Source organism: Hemiscyllium ocellatum, chromosome X (assembly GCF_020745735.1).
Source record: "Hemiscyllium ocellatum isolate sHemOce1 chromosome X, sHemOce1.pat.X.cur, whole genome shotgun sequence".
In the NCBI taxonomy this organism is placed as follows: domain Eukaryota; kingdom Metazoa; phylum Chordata; class Chondrichthyes; order Orectolobiformes; family Hemiscylliidae; genus Hemiscyllium; species Hemiscyllium ocellatum.
Genome location: NC_083453.1, coordinates 17,987,912 through 18,005,897, shown reverse-complemented (window position 1 = coordinate 18,005,897; position 17,986 = coordinate 17,987,912). Strand labels below are relative to the sequence as shown.

General features: G+C 42.9%; 1 protein-coding gene across 1 annotated transcript in view; it reads left to right on the top strand.

Annotated features, from left to right (window-relative positions):
* The window catches only part of LOC132805754 (protein lifeguard 2-like), a 34,238-nt gene extending 22,783 nt beyond the window's left edge, over positions 1 to 11,455 (top strand). The window contains exons 7-12 of the mRNA XM_060820985.1: positions 1,999 to 2,038; positions 2,793 to 2,830; positions 5,639 to 5,726; positions 9,604 to 9,699; positions 10,246 to 10,299; positions 11,127 to 11,455. Of these exons, the coding sequence (XP_060676968.1) occupies positions 1,999 to 2,038; positions 2,793 to 2,830; positions 5,639 to 5,726; positions 9,604 to 9,699; positions 10,246 to 10,299; positions 11,127 to 11,276 (466 nt within the window). The 3' untranslated portion in view covers positions 11,277 to 11,455. The remainder of the gene's footprint in view (positions 1 to 1,998; positions 2,039 to 2,792; positions 2,831 to 5,638; positions 5,727 to 9,603; positions 9,700 to 10,245; positions 10,300 to 11,126) is intronic.
* Positions 11,456 to 17,986: the final 6,531 nt, after the last annotated feature.

The window sequence follows — 17,986 nt, the reverse complement described above, 5'->3', positions numbered from 1 at the left end:
TTTGATACCAAGTGGGGAAGGAAGCCCACAGTATAGTTTTATTACAGATTACATAATATTTCATTGCATTTTCTCTGCATTACATGACAGTCTCCTGTAAGTTTCAGGTTTGACTCCAGATTAAGTATGCATTACTGCTAGCTACATAAAACCCAGAACTGAACTTGCAACTGGAACTGAAATCTGGTTGGCTCTTCCAGGAAGAGAACTTCATATCCTGATGGGCACAGCTTATCATGGATGGTCAGTTAACCCTTTCAATTGCTAACTGCCTTGTACAGCAGGACCTGCCTTTGGACAGAGAATCCAAGAATAATACTCCTGAATAATATAAGTATATTATATATAATATATGAATCGTATAATAATTGTTTGGTTTAGTTTAAATGTTTAGTTCTTTCCTACATGGAGGACATTTTGTATCACCACATGGCTTTGAGGAAGTTTTGCATTGGAAGTGAAGGACTATCCCAAACTTGAATGAACCTTGATTTGAGTTACTACTCCAGGTATTTGTAAGCATCATGAAGCTTGGGAGAAGTTTGTTTGTGTAGCAGACTTCGGAGTTGAGAGCCGATTCCTAAATAGAGACTACTTCTTTAATTTCGCCCACCTCCAGGACATGTTATTTGTTCCATTTGAGTCAAGAGATTGCTGTCCATTGAGAGTGGAGGATTGGTGAACTTGTTCTTTTTTTGTGGGACAGGTTTAGTGTGCAGACGTTTAGTGTGGAAAGTAGTAAAGCCACACAGAGCAAAGAAACATCCCCAATTTTCTGATATTCCTTTGGCTCAGGTTTTCCAACGTGCCTGGGCCCTGATTTAGGAAAATTGCCCATGCTACCTCTTGCCTCAGTAGTTAATTATTTTCCATAAAAGAAAGATTTGCGTTAATATAGAACCTATCAGAACCGCAGGGGGTCAGTTTACAAGCAACAAACTTTTTTGAAGTGTCACCGTTGTTGTATTATAGGAAACACAGAAGCTAATTTTGTGCACAGGAAGCTCCCACAAATAGCAAATTGATTCCAAGCAGATAATCTGTTTTCAGTTGGTGGTTAAGGGATAAATATTGGGTCAGGTCGCTAAACCAATGGATGGTCTGTATTTTAACTCCATCTACCCACCTTGGTTCCATATATCCCTTGAGACTTGATGAACAACAGTCAATTAATCTCGGTTTTCAAAGCTTTGACCCTTGGCCTCGATAGCTTTGCAGGGAGAGGGTTTCAGATACTCAGACTTGAGCTGAGAGCCTATTGCTCAGAGGCAGGAACACTAAGCACTATGTCAGAGATCAACCTTTTTTAATATTCTCAAAACAACCTGATCAGGATTGCTGTTGCTCTGATCTGGGGCAGGTAGGATTTGAACCTGGACCACCTAGCCCAGAGGTAGAAACACTACCACTGCGCCACAAGTGTGTTCTTCAGTACACTAGTAAAATATCCTGGTCCCTGTGCAGCAATTCTAACAAGCCAAACTTCCATTGTTCTTAAAGGGGATTATCCCAGGATCATGAACTCAAAAGGCCCCTGTTACCCACCCACACCAGCACCCTGAGCCCATTATGTTTTATGTTATGCACACTGAGTGGAAGATTTGTTGCTTTACAAATTTGCAGACCAGTGGAATAAAGTTAGGAGAAAGTGAGGGCGGCAGCTGCTGGAGATCAGAGTCAAAAAGTGTGGTGCCGGAAAAGCACAGCTGGTCAGGCAGCGTCCATAGAGCAGGAGAGTCAATGTTTTGAGCATAAGCCCTTCATAAGGAAACCTAGATATAAAACAAGAGAGTTAAACACACCTAGATGCAGAGCTTATGCTCAAAACATTGACTCTCCTGCTGCTCAGATGCTGCCTGACCGGCTGTGCTTTTCCGGTACCACACTTTTTGACAGTAGAATAAAGTTTGCCAACTTATAGTGGACCTTTATGAATTCCCAGGAAACAACTGATAAACCGTAATGGTTAACCTTAACTTATGCTATTATGTGTTGCAGGAGGTATTTTCCATGGAATCTGATCCTGCTCGGCATTTTTGTAAGTAGGAGAAGGAGAGAAGAAACCTTGTGTGCTTTCCTTCCTTTACAGTTAATCACATCTGTATTACTAATAACTTGTTTTGTATTATTAAATGTATCAATAGTCCACAAGAAAGCATATAATATGGGAGAAGTATTGAAACCACTTGCATTGGAGACCTACATTTGTCAAAGGTGCTGATCAAATGGGCAACTATTACCCCCTCATTGACCTTTGCTTGAGCCTCACTCTTCAAATTCTTCCATTCCAATGGGTTTGCAGGGCACCATCCCAAGGTGCTGTTGAGAGAGGGGCTCTAGGCTGCCTCTTTGAATCAATTCTTAATTATTCTGCTGCTGTGGTTTGATGCAACTGAGTGGCTTGCTTGGCCACTTTAAAGTAGGTGCACGATTACAGTTCCATACTGGTCAGACCTTTCAAAGGCACCAGGTGTCTGTCTTAAAAACATGTCAACAATGCAGTATTTTCACCAGCATTATTAATGAGACAAACATGATACTGTAGATTGATTTAATTTCCTCCCGTTGGGAGGATTTGAACCCACATCCCGACAGCAATCATTCAGGTTTTGATTACTTGGTTTACTAACGTTACGACTACGCTACGGTTGCCACAGTCTTTGCTGTTTTGTGTCAATATTTTAGGACTAACCTTATGTGGTGTCATGACTGATCAAAGCAGACCTCTTTGGGAATGTTCATGTGGTGCCTGTATAGCATTAACCAACAATGTTTCTAATCACTCTCTGCAGACTCTGGCCATGTCTTACATGACAGGAATGATGTCAAGGTATTGCAATAATTAGCCATGCCACACATTCCACTCTCTGTGGCTTGTCATTAACTGCTTTCCTTTGTTTGTGTTTAACCTTTCCAAAGACTGGCAGTTTTGCATGCATGCTTGGATTTCTTTCAAGGTATTGTTATTTTAAAATGATTTGTGCTTTGAAGTGAATGCTCATTGATCAGGATATCTTTTGCTCTATTTTACTTTCCATCCTGCCTTGGCTTAACTCACTATGAAATCTAAAATTAATAGCAGTCAGCATTGTGAATTCTGGTGCCTTTTCCATTTCAGTAAAGAGCAGGCAGTTCTCAGAAATTTGGATAGAAACTAGCTGAACAATTCATAGCAGAATTTAGAGCTCTTTCTTAAAGGGACCATACGCCATTGCAAGTTTTCAAAATCAGCTAATGCTTTGGATAATACAGCGAATATTCACTTGATTCTATGCAGGAGGAGATGGTCTTAAAAGCACAAAGCACATAGTTCTGTTCAAGCATTTTTGAATATGCCTCATAGTGAGAATAAATAGAGGTGATCTGCTATTCCCACTAATCTTTGAATTGAGAATTAGAGGGGATTGATATAAAATCAACAGCAAATGATTAGGAGACTTTAGATTAGATTAGATTCCCTTCAATATGGAAACAGGCCCTTTGGCCCAACAAGGCCACACTGACCCTCCGAAGAGTAACCCACCCAGACCCATTTCCCTACCCCATATTTACCTCTGACTAATGTGCCTCATACTATGGGGCAATTTAGCATGACCAATTCACCTGCCCTGTGCATCTTTGGATTGTGGGAGGAAACCGAAGCACCTGGAGGAAACCCACTCAGACACGGGGAGAATGTGACACACACACACACACACACACACACACACACACACACACACACACACACACACACACACACTTAATTCTTGGGATGCAGGGTGCTTAATCTACATTGATTGCCTAGTAAGCCCATTGAATTTAAAATTCTGATCCTAGTCTACCAATTGCTCCAAGGTTTTGCTCAATTCTAGTTCTAGAACTCCTATCCAGCCGCCTATTCTCAGTATACCATTTCTCTCCTCAGCCTTTTGTCACTACCCCCACTTAACCCTTTGCCATAATTATTGATGACAGAATCTTCAGCGTCTGAGCTTCACGCTCTGGGACTCTCCACCTAAATCTCATCAATCTCTCCTTTCTCTATTTTTCAGAAGTAAAGGCGCATCTTTTACAGTAAGCTTTAATCTCTGTCTCTGTGATTTGGGGCCCAATTCAATCTATTTCCAAGGTGAAGGACCTTGGGTCAAGTTTTCTTTTGTGTTAAAACTGCCTTCAGAAATGCAGTTATTGTTGCCTAAACATATACGGAGTGAGACTTGACTGAGAGCCCAGACTCCCATAAAAAAATATCTCTCTGACACATTTGAGGAGAAGGGAAAACTCTGCCCAATTGACAGGTTAATGATGTTATTAAAAAGCAATTTTGTAGAAGGTAAAGAGATGGTATAGCTTTTCTTATTGATACTTTAAAGGTCTGATTGATCGACACTTTTTTAGGGGTGTACCAGGTGAAGCTTTTAAAAAGAAAATTATTATTGGATGTTTTTTAAGCAGTTCTGTACATGCCATTATTACTATTGCATTCATTGGTTCAGTATAGAGTGCCAGATATTTTTAATAACCCTATTCACAGATGTTATTATACACATCTGGAGCAGGTGGGCCTTAAACCCTGGATCTCCTAGGTCAAGTACAGGGACACTATCACTATCTCTGCAACACTACAGACCCCTCTGTGCAAAGTATATATGAATGAATAGCAATGGAAGTACCATGAGCAGGCATGGAATATGACTAGGTATGAAGTATTTGTGGGGACAGAATTTTGCTTGAATTGACAGGGAGGTGGCATGGGCAGTAGGTGGGAGTGTGAATGAGTGCTATAGAACTTAATATATAAGCAAGCAACTGGGACAAATGTCCAGAGAAGTAATGCGGGTCTTTTCAACAGCTTGCCTCAGCACTTGGCCATCCTGTGTCCTCCTCCAAACTTCTTCTGGGGTGGCAGGCCCAATTCTGCCCCACACTGGCCCACACAACCGTGGAAACTCAGCCTGACAGTGCACTACCTACTGAGCTAGATCTGATGTTAGAAATGTCCACCTTAGTAGCACTAATCACTAGATAGGCCTGAGATGAAGGAAAGATAAAGAAGGATTGGTGACAGTGACCTACACCAAACAGTCCTTACCTAGTACTTCACACTGGTAAAAATGGCAAATAGCACAAGGTACCAGCAGTGGTCATCCTGTTCTCAGTACTAACTTCTACTATCTTGTATTTTACGATCACCATTTTGGAAATTGCATCTTTCTGTTCCATATTGTTCTTCAATCCCTCCAGATTGTCTGTCTGCTATTTGACCAGTTTTCTTTTCTTCCTCTGTGGGTCCTGCACCCCGCCCCCCCCCCCCCCACCCCCCCTTAACACTATCCTGCAGCTCATGTGCTGTAGAATCCTGTCCTCCCTTGGCCTTTGTCCCTTCAACAATGCTCAGGCTTTTAAAATCTACACCTTACTTCTGCTTCTTCATTTCCTGTTTCATATGTGGCTCCTTGATCTTTCAATTTGAGTTTCTGAATGAATGATAGGGAAGGGCTATGGAGATTATTTCTAAGGCTATTCGCTCAAGCAATGGTCAAAATGCAAAACTACCACTTCAAATGGATGTTTTATTGAAAGAAGTGTAAAACAAGAGTCATTGGCCACAATAAAAAAAAACCTGTCCTGATTATTTTTTATCTTCAATCTCCAGCTTCTACAATACGAAATCGGTTCTGCTTTGCTTCACCATTACGGCACTTGTGTGTTTGGCAGTTACAATATTCAGCTTTCAAACTAAGGTAAGCTGGGTTCATTGGACCATGGGAGGTAAAAACAATGACTGCAGATGCTGGAAACCAGATTCTGGAGTAGAGTGGTGCTGGAAAAGCACAGCTGTTCAGGCAACATCCAAGGAGCAAGAAAATCGATGTTTTGGGCAAAAGCCCTTCATCAGGAATACATAGAGTGCCTGCAGGGTGGAGAGATAAATGAGAGGAGGGTGGGGGTGGGGAGAAAGTAGCATAGAGTACAATAGGTGAGTGGGGGTGGGGATGAAGGTGATAGGTCAGAGAGGAGGGTGGAGTGGATCGGTGGAAAAGAAGATATGCAGGTCGGACAAGTCATGGGGACAGTGCTGAGCTGGAAGTTTGGAACTGGGGTAAGGTGGGGGGAGGGGGAATGAGGAAACTGTTGAAGTCCACATTGATGCCCTGGGGTTGAAGTGTTCCGAGGCGGAAGATGAGGCGTTCTTCCTCCAGGTGTCGGGTGGTGAGGGAGCGGCAGTGAAGGAGGCCCAGGACCTCCATGTCCTTGGCTGAGTGGGAGGGAGAGTTGAAATGTTGGGCCACAGGGCAGTGTGGTTGATTGGTGCAAGTGTCCCAGAGATGTTCCCTAAAGCGCTCTGCTACGAGGCGTCCAGTCTCCCCAGTGTAGAGGAGACCGCATCGGGAGCAACAGATACAATAATGATATTGGTGCATGTGCAGGTAAACTTTGATGGATGTGGAAGACTCCTTTAGGGCCTTGGATGGAGGTGAGGGAGGAGGTGTGGGCACAGGTTTTGCAATTCCTGCGGTGGCAGGGGAAGGTGCCAGAACAGGAGGGTGAGTTGTTGGGGGGGCATGAACCTGACCAGGTAGTCACGGAGGGAACGGTCTTTGAGGAAGGCGGAAAGGGGCTGGGAGGGAAATATATCCCTGGTGGTGGGGTCCGTTTGGAGATGGCAGAAATATTGGTGGATGATTTGGTTTATGCGAAGGTGGTAGGGTGGAAGGTGAGCACCGGGGGGTTCTGTCCTTGTTACGGTTGGAGGGGTGGGGTCTGAGGGCGGAGGTGCGGGATGTGGACGAGATGCATTGGAGGGCATCTTTAACCATGTGGGAAGGGAAATTGCCATCTCTAAAGAATGAGACCATCTGGTGTGTTCTGTGGTGGAACTGGTCCTCCTGGAGCAGATACGGCGGAGGCAGAGGAATTGGGAATATGGGATGGCATTTTTGCAGGAGGTAGGGTGGGAAGAAGTGTAATCCAGGTAGGTCAGTTTCTCCAGTATTCTGAATGTGAATGAGCTAGCAAGATGTTGGCTCTGATACTTACTGAGCTGGAGTTTCCAAACTGGGAGAGGGATAGAGTTCTAGTTGAGTGCTAACTTCATGGCATACATTATTGTTTTTTTTAATGGGTTCCCTGCTGAACTCCCTGTCAAGCAAGGAATACTACAAAAGAGACTGAAGGACAGGAACAAGCAAGATGGTTCTGCTCTATTTAAAGATTGTGCATCGTTACAGTGTGGTTTGGAGAACTGGGCTGAATCACAGGGGGTGTTGGGGTGAGATGGAGAAATAGGCAAAGATGGTGTTGGCAATTGTGGGTGTCCTAAAGTAAGGAGAGACGCATTCAATCATACAAAATGGGAAACAGGTTTGCTTGGGTAGCCAGTAGAAAGCTCCACCTGGACATAAGCAGTGCCGCAAAAATACTTATCTGTCCCATCTAGTCGCAATCTCACATGCACATGCACACACACACATGTGCACACCCCACCACCACCACATTGAATGCAACATGGCAGATTTTCGTTGATGGTCCATTTGGTGAGATCTGTCAACTCCTAGTCTTCTGCACCTCTTCTGGTTTTTTGAAGACCAATCTTTCCATATCTCACCATTAATAAACCATTGCTAAATGTGGAATGGAATTGCATCTTGACACCACATGTACTGTGGCTAATGTAAGCTCAGCTTACATTGTTTCACCTTTTCTGTGTGGGGAAAAGTATAACACAATGTGTCTGCTATAAAATGACACATGTTGCAAATTGTATCTGAGTTTGAGATGCTGGATTACAGACTAGTTGAGAGTGTGAAAGTTTTTGGACTTTTTGTGACACAGGACAGCATGACCCTTCCTGTCTGTGTTGACTCTTTTTGATCTGCTCCTTAAAACTGAACTCTTGACATTGGATATATTACAGACCACACATGATTTCCTTGGCTTTAGGAGATAGTGACTTCATCTATTTATTACCAAAGAGTTTGATAACACTGAATAGATCAATAAACTTCAGCAAAGGTGAACAGCATATTTACAATAACATACAAACATCATTCATTTGAATATAGAAAATAGCAAAGAGCTGTCTAAACGTCCGTGTAGAACTGGAGTTGTACTGTGCTTCCTACCTGTAGCCCCAGCTGGAAGTTCACTGCCAAGCCTTAGAAGGATCTCCTTTTCTCTCTGACCTGACAACTTCAAAGAAACGATAAAGATGCCTGAAATTCCCTGAGATCTACTTTGAAAATTCTTTGACTGAAACAAATGAGATAAGAACTGTATCTCTCAATCAATGTAAAAGCTGCTTGTGTTTAAGCTGAACAGTAAAGTCTCTTCCTGGGCATAATCTTTTGGATGAACTATCAGGTGTAACATCGTCTAAACCCCCAAAAGTAGTAATGAATGTTTACATATCAAAACTATACCAACAGTCACTATCATCTCTGTTCTTCCCTATCAACCAGACTGAGCCATTACTTGAATTGAATCTTGCAGTTAAAATTTTCAGCCTTGTTTTCAAAGCCATTTATGTTCCTGTGTCTACCTGTCCCTGCGACGACCCCCAGTTCCAAGACCGTGCAAGGTCTCTGTATGCCTGCAATTCTTGTTGACAAATGTTAGACCATTTGGCCTGATATCCTCTTACATTATTTGGCATCAAACTGATTGACTGATTGTTTTTCATGAAAGTGTTTACAAATGGAAGTTAGTATTGTTTAATCTTGTAAAGGTTAGAAAAGTGAACCCTATAATAAATAATGTATCCGAGTAAAAAGTGAGGTCTGCAGATGCTGGAGATCAGAGCTGAAAATGTGTTGCTGGTTAAAGCACAGCAGGTCAGGCAGCATCCAAGGAACAGGAAATTCGACGTTTCGGGCCAGAGCCCTTCATCAGGAATGGATGATGAAGGGCTCTGGCCCGAAACGTCGAATTTCCTGTTCCTTGGATGCTGCCTGACCTGCTGTGCTTTAACCAGTAACACATTTTCAGCAGTAAATAATGTATTACCCAAAATACTTCACTTTTGCTACAATGGGATTGTACACCTCATTCCTCAGGTGCTGAACTTTGTCATTATGGAAGCCAGGCATATCCATACAGGGGAAATGGAAATTGGAGAGAATAATAGAATCCCTACAGTGAGGAAGCAGGGCATTAAACCGATCCTCCAAAGTACATCCCATCCAGACCCACACCCCCTACTCTATTCTTGTAACCCTGCATTTCCCATGGCTAATCCACCCAGCCTGCACATCCCTGGACACTATGGCCATGCTAAATACCCATCTACCTAACCTCTTTGGACTGTGGGAGGCACACAGATAGTCACTCGAAGCTGCAATTGAATCCAGGTTGCTGGCGTTGTGAGGCAACAGTGCTGACCACTGAGTCACCATTCCACGTTTGCTTTTCCATTCCAGGGTGCCACTCAGTGTTTACTGAGTGAACAGCAGAGGCTTGAGACTAATTTAGATATTGCCCAGAAATGTTGCATGGTGGACAAATATTACATAGTGGGGGTGGAAGAGAAATAAACTTTTTTATGTTGCTTCTTCAAGTTAATTTTACTTTGCTCTGAATCTAACCACAGATCTGATGACCAACTTTTCTCTTTTCTTTCAGTTTGACTTTACTTCGTGCCATGGGGTTCTGTTTGTGCTGCTGATAGTCCTTTGCATCAGTGGCTTGGTCCTGGCGATTGTGTTACCATTTCAGTATGTACGTAAACTTCTCCACCATTTCCATCCATTCTTTCAAACACACCTTTTAACTGAGGGCCCATGACGTAATCCACAATCAACTCTGTGTAAGCCTCACAGAAATTAGATATTTCAAAACAGAGTGGATCTGACATCGCAGTTGTCCTCTATTACAGACCTGAGAGTTGAGCTAATGTGCAAAGGTTAGGAATTGCTGTTGGAAGGGGTTAGGGTTTCAGAAATATGGGTATTATTAATTTCTATTGCGTGAGATCTGAGCTTTCAACTTTGTAGGTGCCACTACAACACTCATTTGCCAATGGCAAAAAAAAATTATTAACAACACGGAAATGATTGAGATGATTTGACTATATGGACCAATAGCTGCCACTATTATTGAAAGTGTTGGCCAATGGATGCCACTATTATTGACAATATGGGCCAGTAGGTGTTACCATTGTTGATAATGTGGGGAAAAGACAGTAACCACTGTCACTGCCACAAAATGCACCTATTTTAGAAAGCAAGAGGTCATGGTTGATACTGTCCTTGTCTTGTGTTTCAGGTTCCTTGGCTTCATGCAGTGTATGCAGTGCTTGGCGCAATCATTTTTACAATGGTGAGTGGTTCATGGAGCATTTTTAGTTTGCAATTAAGATTTTGGATGCAAGCCCATTCTCGCTCACTGACTGTCCTACCACTCTTCTGTCACTGCAAAATTCCCATTTGGTGCTGTTTCCATTGGGAAATTTGACATGTTTCCCAAGGTTTAAGAAAAGTGGGTCTCCCTTACTGCTGCTACAAGGTAAGTTTAGTGTTTTCACCTTCCAGTGCAGCTGATGACCACAGACTGGCCTGTGTGTGTTGCTGGCTGCAGTTTTAAAAACATTATCCTGGGCATCTTCTCCAAGAGTACACCATCAGTTTTAAGGTCAGGTAGATGACTGACTGGAAGTGCTGGACTGACCTGTTAAGTGTCAGCTGTGGTTCAGTGGATAGCATTCTTGCCTCTGAGTTGGAAGGTTGTGAGTTCACAATCTATTCTAAAGATTGGTGCCCAAAATGGAGGCTGATGCTACCAGTGCAGTACTGACTGTGCTCTCTTTTGGATATGACATTAAAGCCCCTCTGAGTAAAATATCTCCTGACACTCCTCCAATGAAAGCAGGCAAATATTTATGCATCAAGATGACCCAATTGTCATCAATTGTTGTTTGTGGGATCTTGCTGTGCGCAAATTGGCAGCTGCATTTCCTCCATTAGAGCAGTGACTATACACATTCCAAAATTATGTCATTGGCCATAAAGTGCTTTGAGACAGCCTATAGTTGTGAACGCAAATCATCCATTTTCTTCAATATAATCTGCATGCAAACCTGTAATAATTTTAACTCCATGGAGAAAACCCATTCAAATACCACGTGCATTGTGCTTATTCTTCTCCAGTTCCTGGCCTTTGACACACAGCTGCTAATAGGGAATCGCCGGTACGCAATCAGCCCTGAGGAGTACATCTTCGGGGCACTGAATATCTACCTGGACATCATTTACATCTTCACCTTCATGCTGCAGATTTTTGGCTCCAACAGAGAATAAGTCAGTCAGAATGAATGGTCTCTGTTCAACATAGACCACCAGCCACAAGAATATCAGCCACAGGAGCACCTAAAGTTACAGCAAGTAGAGTTGCTGAGAGAATCCATTCACTCCATCTTGTCCAGTAACTCATTGGTATTAGAATTCTTTTGTGTTAACATACTGTCAATCTAGTGTAAGGTGGAACTGCACAAGCTTATAAGTAGAAGCATAACCACAATACATATACTTGCACATTTTGAGCTTTCTCTGTGCATACTTCCTCCACTTGAATTATGAGCTTCCTTGTATTAAAGTCAGTTACCAGTGATCTAAGCTTAGCTTCCTGTCCTTTTGTCAAATTTGTATCAATTTTTGACAGACATATAGTGCTATATGGGAAGCCAGTAGCTCAGTTGGCTAGGCTCCCGGGCATGTAGATTAGCAACAGCATGGTGTTTGATTTCCCCTTTTGAGTTGAAGTAGATTCTGGCCTGCTTCCTTGCCCTACCCATGGTGGAAAATCACAGCACTTTGCTGTAGTTCAGCAAATAATCAGTAAAGGCCAGGCAGAAAGTTGAAGAAGAAACAATATCTATAAATGTCTTGCAAAGGATTTTCAAATATTCATTGGCTACCCATTTTGAGAATTCTCTTGAGACTGAGGCTGCTTTGTAACTAGCCTTTGAAATGTGCGTGGAATCTGGGGATATGTTCTCCACAACTTGGGTTAAGTTGCTCTTAATCTTATTTTTGCACACTTTTTTAAGCATCAGTATTAGTGGCTCTCTGGGCAGCACTCTTGTTCCTGATTCAGGAGGTTGTAGGTTCAAGACCAAGATTTGATTCCAAAGTCTAGGATGATACTCCTGGATCTGGATTGAGGTAATACTGGCTGTCTTAGCCAGTTTTTTTTTGGTTGAGACTGGAAAACCGAGACCAAAGACATGGTACTGTTCCAAAGGTGAACTCTCAAACACAATTTTAATAGTGAATTGTCAGATCATTTATTTAATTTCCTCTGTGTGGAAGCTTGCTATGCGCAAATTAGCTGCATTTGCCGATGTGACTTGAAAAGTAAAGGTTTTAAGCATGGGGGGGGCATGTAAAATGTACAATATAAACGCAAATTTTTTCTTTCCCTCTGTACTGTAACCTATAAAATTCAGTTTAAAAAGTTTTGAGCTGCGTATTCTAAACCTGGACTAAGATTAAAGATAAAGAATTTAGTAAAATAAATGGAAAAGTAGCATAGTGGTTATACTACTGGATCAGTAATTTAGACTTAGTCTAAAGGTCTTGAGAAATAAGTTCAAACCTCACAGTGATAGTTTGGGAATATAAATTCAGATGAATAATAGGAAATTTTTAAAAATACTTCTATCAAGAATAGTGAACACAAAACAATTGGGTTTGGTAAAACACACCTGATTCACTAATGTCTTTTAGGGAAGGAAATCTGCTATCCTTACCCAGTCTAGCCAATATGTGATTCCAAGCTTACAGCAATGTGGTTGGCTCTTAATTGCCCCCTGCAATGGCCAAGCAAGTCACTGAGTCATATTCAAGAAGTTTACTCACTATCCACTTGAAAAAGGGCAATTGGGGTTGGGCAATAAATGTAATGCCAGTGATGCCCACAGACCCAAAATTATATTCAAAAAATTTTTAAAATCCAGTTTGAGGAATGATGCCATGATTCATAGGTTCCAGTGCCCCTTGGACCACTTGCTGAGTCCCATAATTGGGGCAGTCAATCTGGTCCAATCAGGGAGCCCTGGCTGACAGATATAAACAAGAGTTAAAAGATTCTATTTACTCTGAGAGCTGGCTCTGAGGAAGCCAGACCCGTGTCAAGTAAAGGGCGACTAAGTGACGGAATACCAGCTCTGGAGTTATTTCAGTGGTGGCTAGAGGGAAAAAAAACACTCATGAAGAAAATCACTCGGAACAGTTGTCTTTGAGATGGATTAAGCATTTCTGACATCAAGTTGGTATTTAGGAAGCTTGACTCATTTGATCCTGCCGATGAAGACTGGACCCAATATTGGAAAGAACGCATTTTTTTTCTGGACAAATAATACTGGGATACATGAAAAGCATGAGTAATTCTCCTGACAGTTTGTGGGCCCACAACTTTTTCAATTATTAGGAGCCTAACATTTCTTAAGGCACAAGAGATAAAACCTTTCAAAAGTTGATGTATTTAGTTAAGGAATATTATGATCCCAAGCCACCTCTAATTTTGAGACGTTATCAATTTTACTTGGCAGTTCAAGAAACAGGGGAATCTCTGGATTTTTGATAAGGTTAAGATACCTGGCAGAGACATGTGACTTTGGTTTCAACCTTCAGGAGATGCTGAGAGCCCATTTGGAATGTGGGATTAATTATGTAACCATGCTAAAGCACCTACTAGCTGAAGCCCATCTGGACTTCAAACAGGCACTATAACTGGCTTTGTCATTTGAAACTTTGGGTGGCACGGTGGCACAGCAGTTAGCACGGCTGCCTCACAGCGCCAGTTCAATTCCCACCTCTGGCAACAAGCTGGGTTCAATTCCCACCTCTGGCAACTGTCTGTGTGGAGTTTGCACATTCTCCCTGTGTCTGCGTGGGTTTCCTCCGGGTGCTCCAGTTTCCTCCCATAGTCCAAAGATGTGCAGTTTAGGTGAATTGACCATGCTAAAATTGTCTGTAGTGTTAGGTGTAGGGGAATGGGTCTAGGTGGGTTGCACTTCAGAGGATTGGTGTGGACTTGTTGGGCTGAAGGGCCTGTTTCCACACTGTAACTAACTAATCTAATCTAAAAATGCGGCAAATGGAGCACGAGTTACAGGGTATTCTGATGAAGGTGGACACTGACACCAGGTCAACTGAGCTTGGGGAATACCATTTGAGTGAAGGCAATTGCACAGCCTCACTGAGGATAGATCCTGAACAGAGGATCTCGAGGTCAGCCCACAGCAAAACCCCAAAACAAAGCCAAGCCTCGGCCAAACGGTTAAAATTATCTCCAGGATCCTCGCCAGCAAGTCATTGTATTTACTGCTGGTATGCAGATACATGACAACTAAAGAGTCCTACCAGATCTAAATGGAGTAAAAGAACACATAGGCCAGAATCCAGGAGAGTGTACACCCTGGAAAGTTCACCAGGGCCCTAGGTTGATGGGGTGAAACTGTTTCATGGTGATTGGTTCAACATTTTTCAATTAGAAAATGGCTGCCTGAGTGAAGTCCTAATTAAATACCTGGAAGATTTTCAGGAAGGTCTAGGGATTGTTAAAGGAGCCAAGGCTACCTTGCATGTTGACCAGACACAGTTCCACGATTCTCTAAGGCCCACCCAATGCCATTTGCCTTATGGGCGAAAACAGAGGCAGAAATCAAGGAGACTGGAAAGGGAAGGAATCATCAAACCAGTCCAGTTTGTGGAATGGGCAGCACTGGGCGTACTGATTGTGAAGCCCGATGGGTTGGCTCACCTTTGTGAGGATTTTATACAAACAGTAAACCATTTATCACAACTGGATAAATATCAAATCTCTCACATAGAGGGTTTGTACACAAAGCTGGCCGGGGGGAGGGTGTCCTTCACAGAGCTGGACATGAGCCATGTGTACCTACAATTGCAGTGAGATGAGGATTCCCAGAGGTATGCTACAACTAAATACCCGTAAGGGTTTGTGCCAGTATACCAGACTGCCATCATTGAGTAACATCAGCCTGTGCAATTTTTCAGCGGACGATGGAGAGCATTTTACAAGGTCTACCTCAGGTTGCCATTTATCTAGATGACGTGCAAATAACAGGGAAGACCAATAAGGAGCACTTAGAGAACTTGGACATAGTCTTCAGATGTGTCTCCCAGGTGGGCGCACACCTAAGAAGGGAAACTTGAATGTTCCGGACACACCAAGTGACCTACTGATTGTGAAGCCAAATGGGTCAGTTCACCTTTGTGGGTAGTTTTAAAAAAACGGTAAACTGCATAGATGACTTGTACATAAAACTGGCGGCGGGGGGGGGGTCTGTCCTTCACGAAGCTGAACATGAGCCATGTGTACCTGCAATTGCAGTTAGATTCCCAAAGCACCTGTAAGGGTTTGTAGCAATATAAGAGATTGCCACTTGTGGTATCATCAGCCTGTGCCATTTTTCAGCAGATGATGGAGAGCACTTTACAAGGTGTACCCTATGTCATTGTTTATCTGGATGGTGTAACAGAAAACAAAGAGCACTTGGAGAACTTAGACATAATCCTTAGATGTTTCTCCCAGGTGGATGTTTGCCTTAGAAGTGGAAAATGCATGTTCCAGGCACCCCAAATGACCTTCTTGGGCTCAAGAGTCAACAAGACTAGGTTACACCCATTGGAAGATAAAGTGCCCCGGCTCCCATGTCTGTACCAGAGCTTAAGTCTTTCCTTGGGCTGATGAATTATTACAGAAAGTTCATATGTAACATTCCCTCCACCCTGGAACCCTTACATCTGCTATTGAGACAGTTCAGCCTTGGAAATGGTCTCGTAGCCAAGATGTAGCCTTCAGGGAAGTGCAAAAGCAGCTGTCATTCTTTAAGGTGTTAGCATACTGTGACATGTGATGCCTCCCCATACGGTATCAGGATAGTGTTGGCTCACAGATGACCCACTGGAGAAGAACGCCCAATACTGTATGCTTCCTGGACTTTGGCTGATGTAGAACTCAAATACAACCAAATAGAAAAGGAAGATTTGATGTTCATCTTTGATGTGAGCAAGTTCTATCAGTACCCTTACAGATATAAATTTGTAACAGTAACAGACCACAAACCCGCGAGGGTGACTCAAAGAGGACAAGGCCGTGCTGCCCATAGCTTCAGGCTGAATTCAGCAGTAGACTCTCATTCTCTGTGCATACAATTACACGTTAGAACACCCTCCGGGAGGACAAGTGGCAAATGGGAAAGCATTGAGCGGCCTCCCATTGGCAGATACTCCACTGGTGTCACTGCCACTGTAAGATTCCATTCTGGTTTTAAACTTTCTGGGCACCCTTCTTGTCACCACTGACAATATCAGACTGTGGACACAAAAAGAGCCAGTCCTGGCAAAACTAAAACAGCTGGTGCTGATGGGGAAAACAGAAGGGCCACAACAACCAGAACTGAAGCTTTTCTGGACCCAGAGAGACCAAATCACCATAGAGGACAGCGTATTATTATGGGGAACAAGAGTGATTGTCCTGAGTAAAGCTCACTGCCAGATACTGGCTGAACCCAACCTCTTGCCAACATTTTCAGTTTGGACACTCCTGGATGGCTCTGGTGGTGATGTCTGGTGGCTAGGATTGGATGCAGACATAGCTGCATTGGTGGGGCAATACCCAAAGTGCAGATCCCCCACATTTGTAGGAATGGCTAGGTAACCCCTGCACTCGATTACACATTGACCATGCTGGTCCTTTCTTGGATTCATTGCTCTTAGTCAGTGGTTGGACGTACTTAGAATTCATTCGCCAAACAGGGATAACAATAAAAATCTGCAAGTATCTTTTGCAATATACAGACTCCCGGAAATACTGGTCACAGAAAACAGAAAATTTACCAGCAGAGGATTGGAGTATTTCCTGAAGTCAATTGGTATTTGACAGCTCCATACCATCCATTCACAATTTATTACAATGATTTGAGAGTTGGGAACCACATGTAGTGTGTCAAAGTTTGCAGATGAGACTAAAATAAGTGGCAGAGCAAAGTATGCAGAGGACTGGGAAACTTTGCAGAGGAACGGTGATACTTTGAGTGAATGGGCAAAGGTCTGGCAGATGGAATGCAATGTTAATAAATGTAAAATCATCCATTTTGGGAGGAATAACAGTAAAAAGGATTTTTACTTGAATGGTAAAAAGTTACAGCATGCTACTACGCAGAGGGACCTGGGTGTCCTTGTACATGAATCAGAGAGTTGGTCTGCAGGTACAACAAGGAATTAGGAAGGCAAATGGAATTTTGTCCTTCATCACGACAGGGATTGTTTTTAAAAACAGAGGGAGGTTATGTTGTAGCTGGATAGCGTGCTGGTGAGTCCACACCTGGAGTAGTGTGTGCAGTTCTGGTCTACTTACTTGAGAAAGGATGTCCTGGCACTGGAGGGGGTGCAGTGGAGGTTCACTAGGTCGATTCCGGAGTTGAGGGGGTTGGCTCATGAGGAGGGACTGAGTAGATTGAGATTATATTAATTGAAATTCAGAAGAATGAGGGGTGTATCTTATGGAAACATATACAATTATGAAGGGAATAGATAAGATATTCACCTGTCAGATTTCACCTGGCAAGTGAAACTAGGACAAGATAAGGGGGAGCAGATTTCAGACTGAATTGAGAAGGAACTCCTTCACCTAGAGGGTTGTTAATCTATGGAATTCCTTGCCCAGTGAAGTAGTTGATGCTACTTCAGTAAACATTTTTAAAGCTAAGATAGATGTTTTATTTTGAATAATAAAGGAATTAATGGATATGGTGAGAGTGCGGGTAAGTGGATCTGAGTCCACACACAGATCAGCCATGATCTTACTGAATGGCAGAGCAGGCTCGAAGGGCCAGGCAGCCTTAAAGAAACCGCCTACAGTTTCACTTGATACCAAACTGTCCCAGTTCCTATTTGATTATCGGACCATCCCCCATGCAGTTACAAGGATACCTCCAGCAGAGTTGCTAATGGGGAGAAGACTCCACACCAGATTAAGT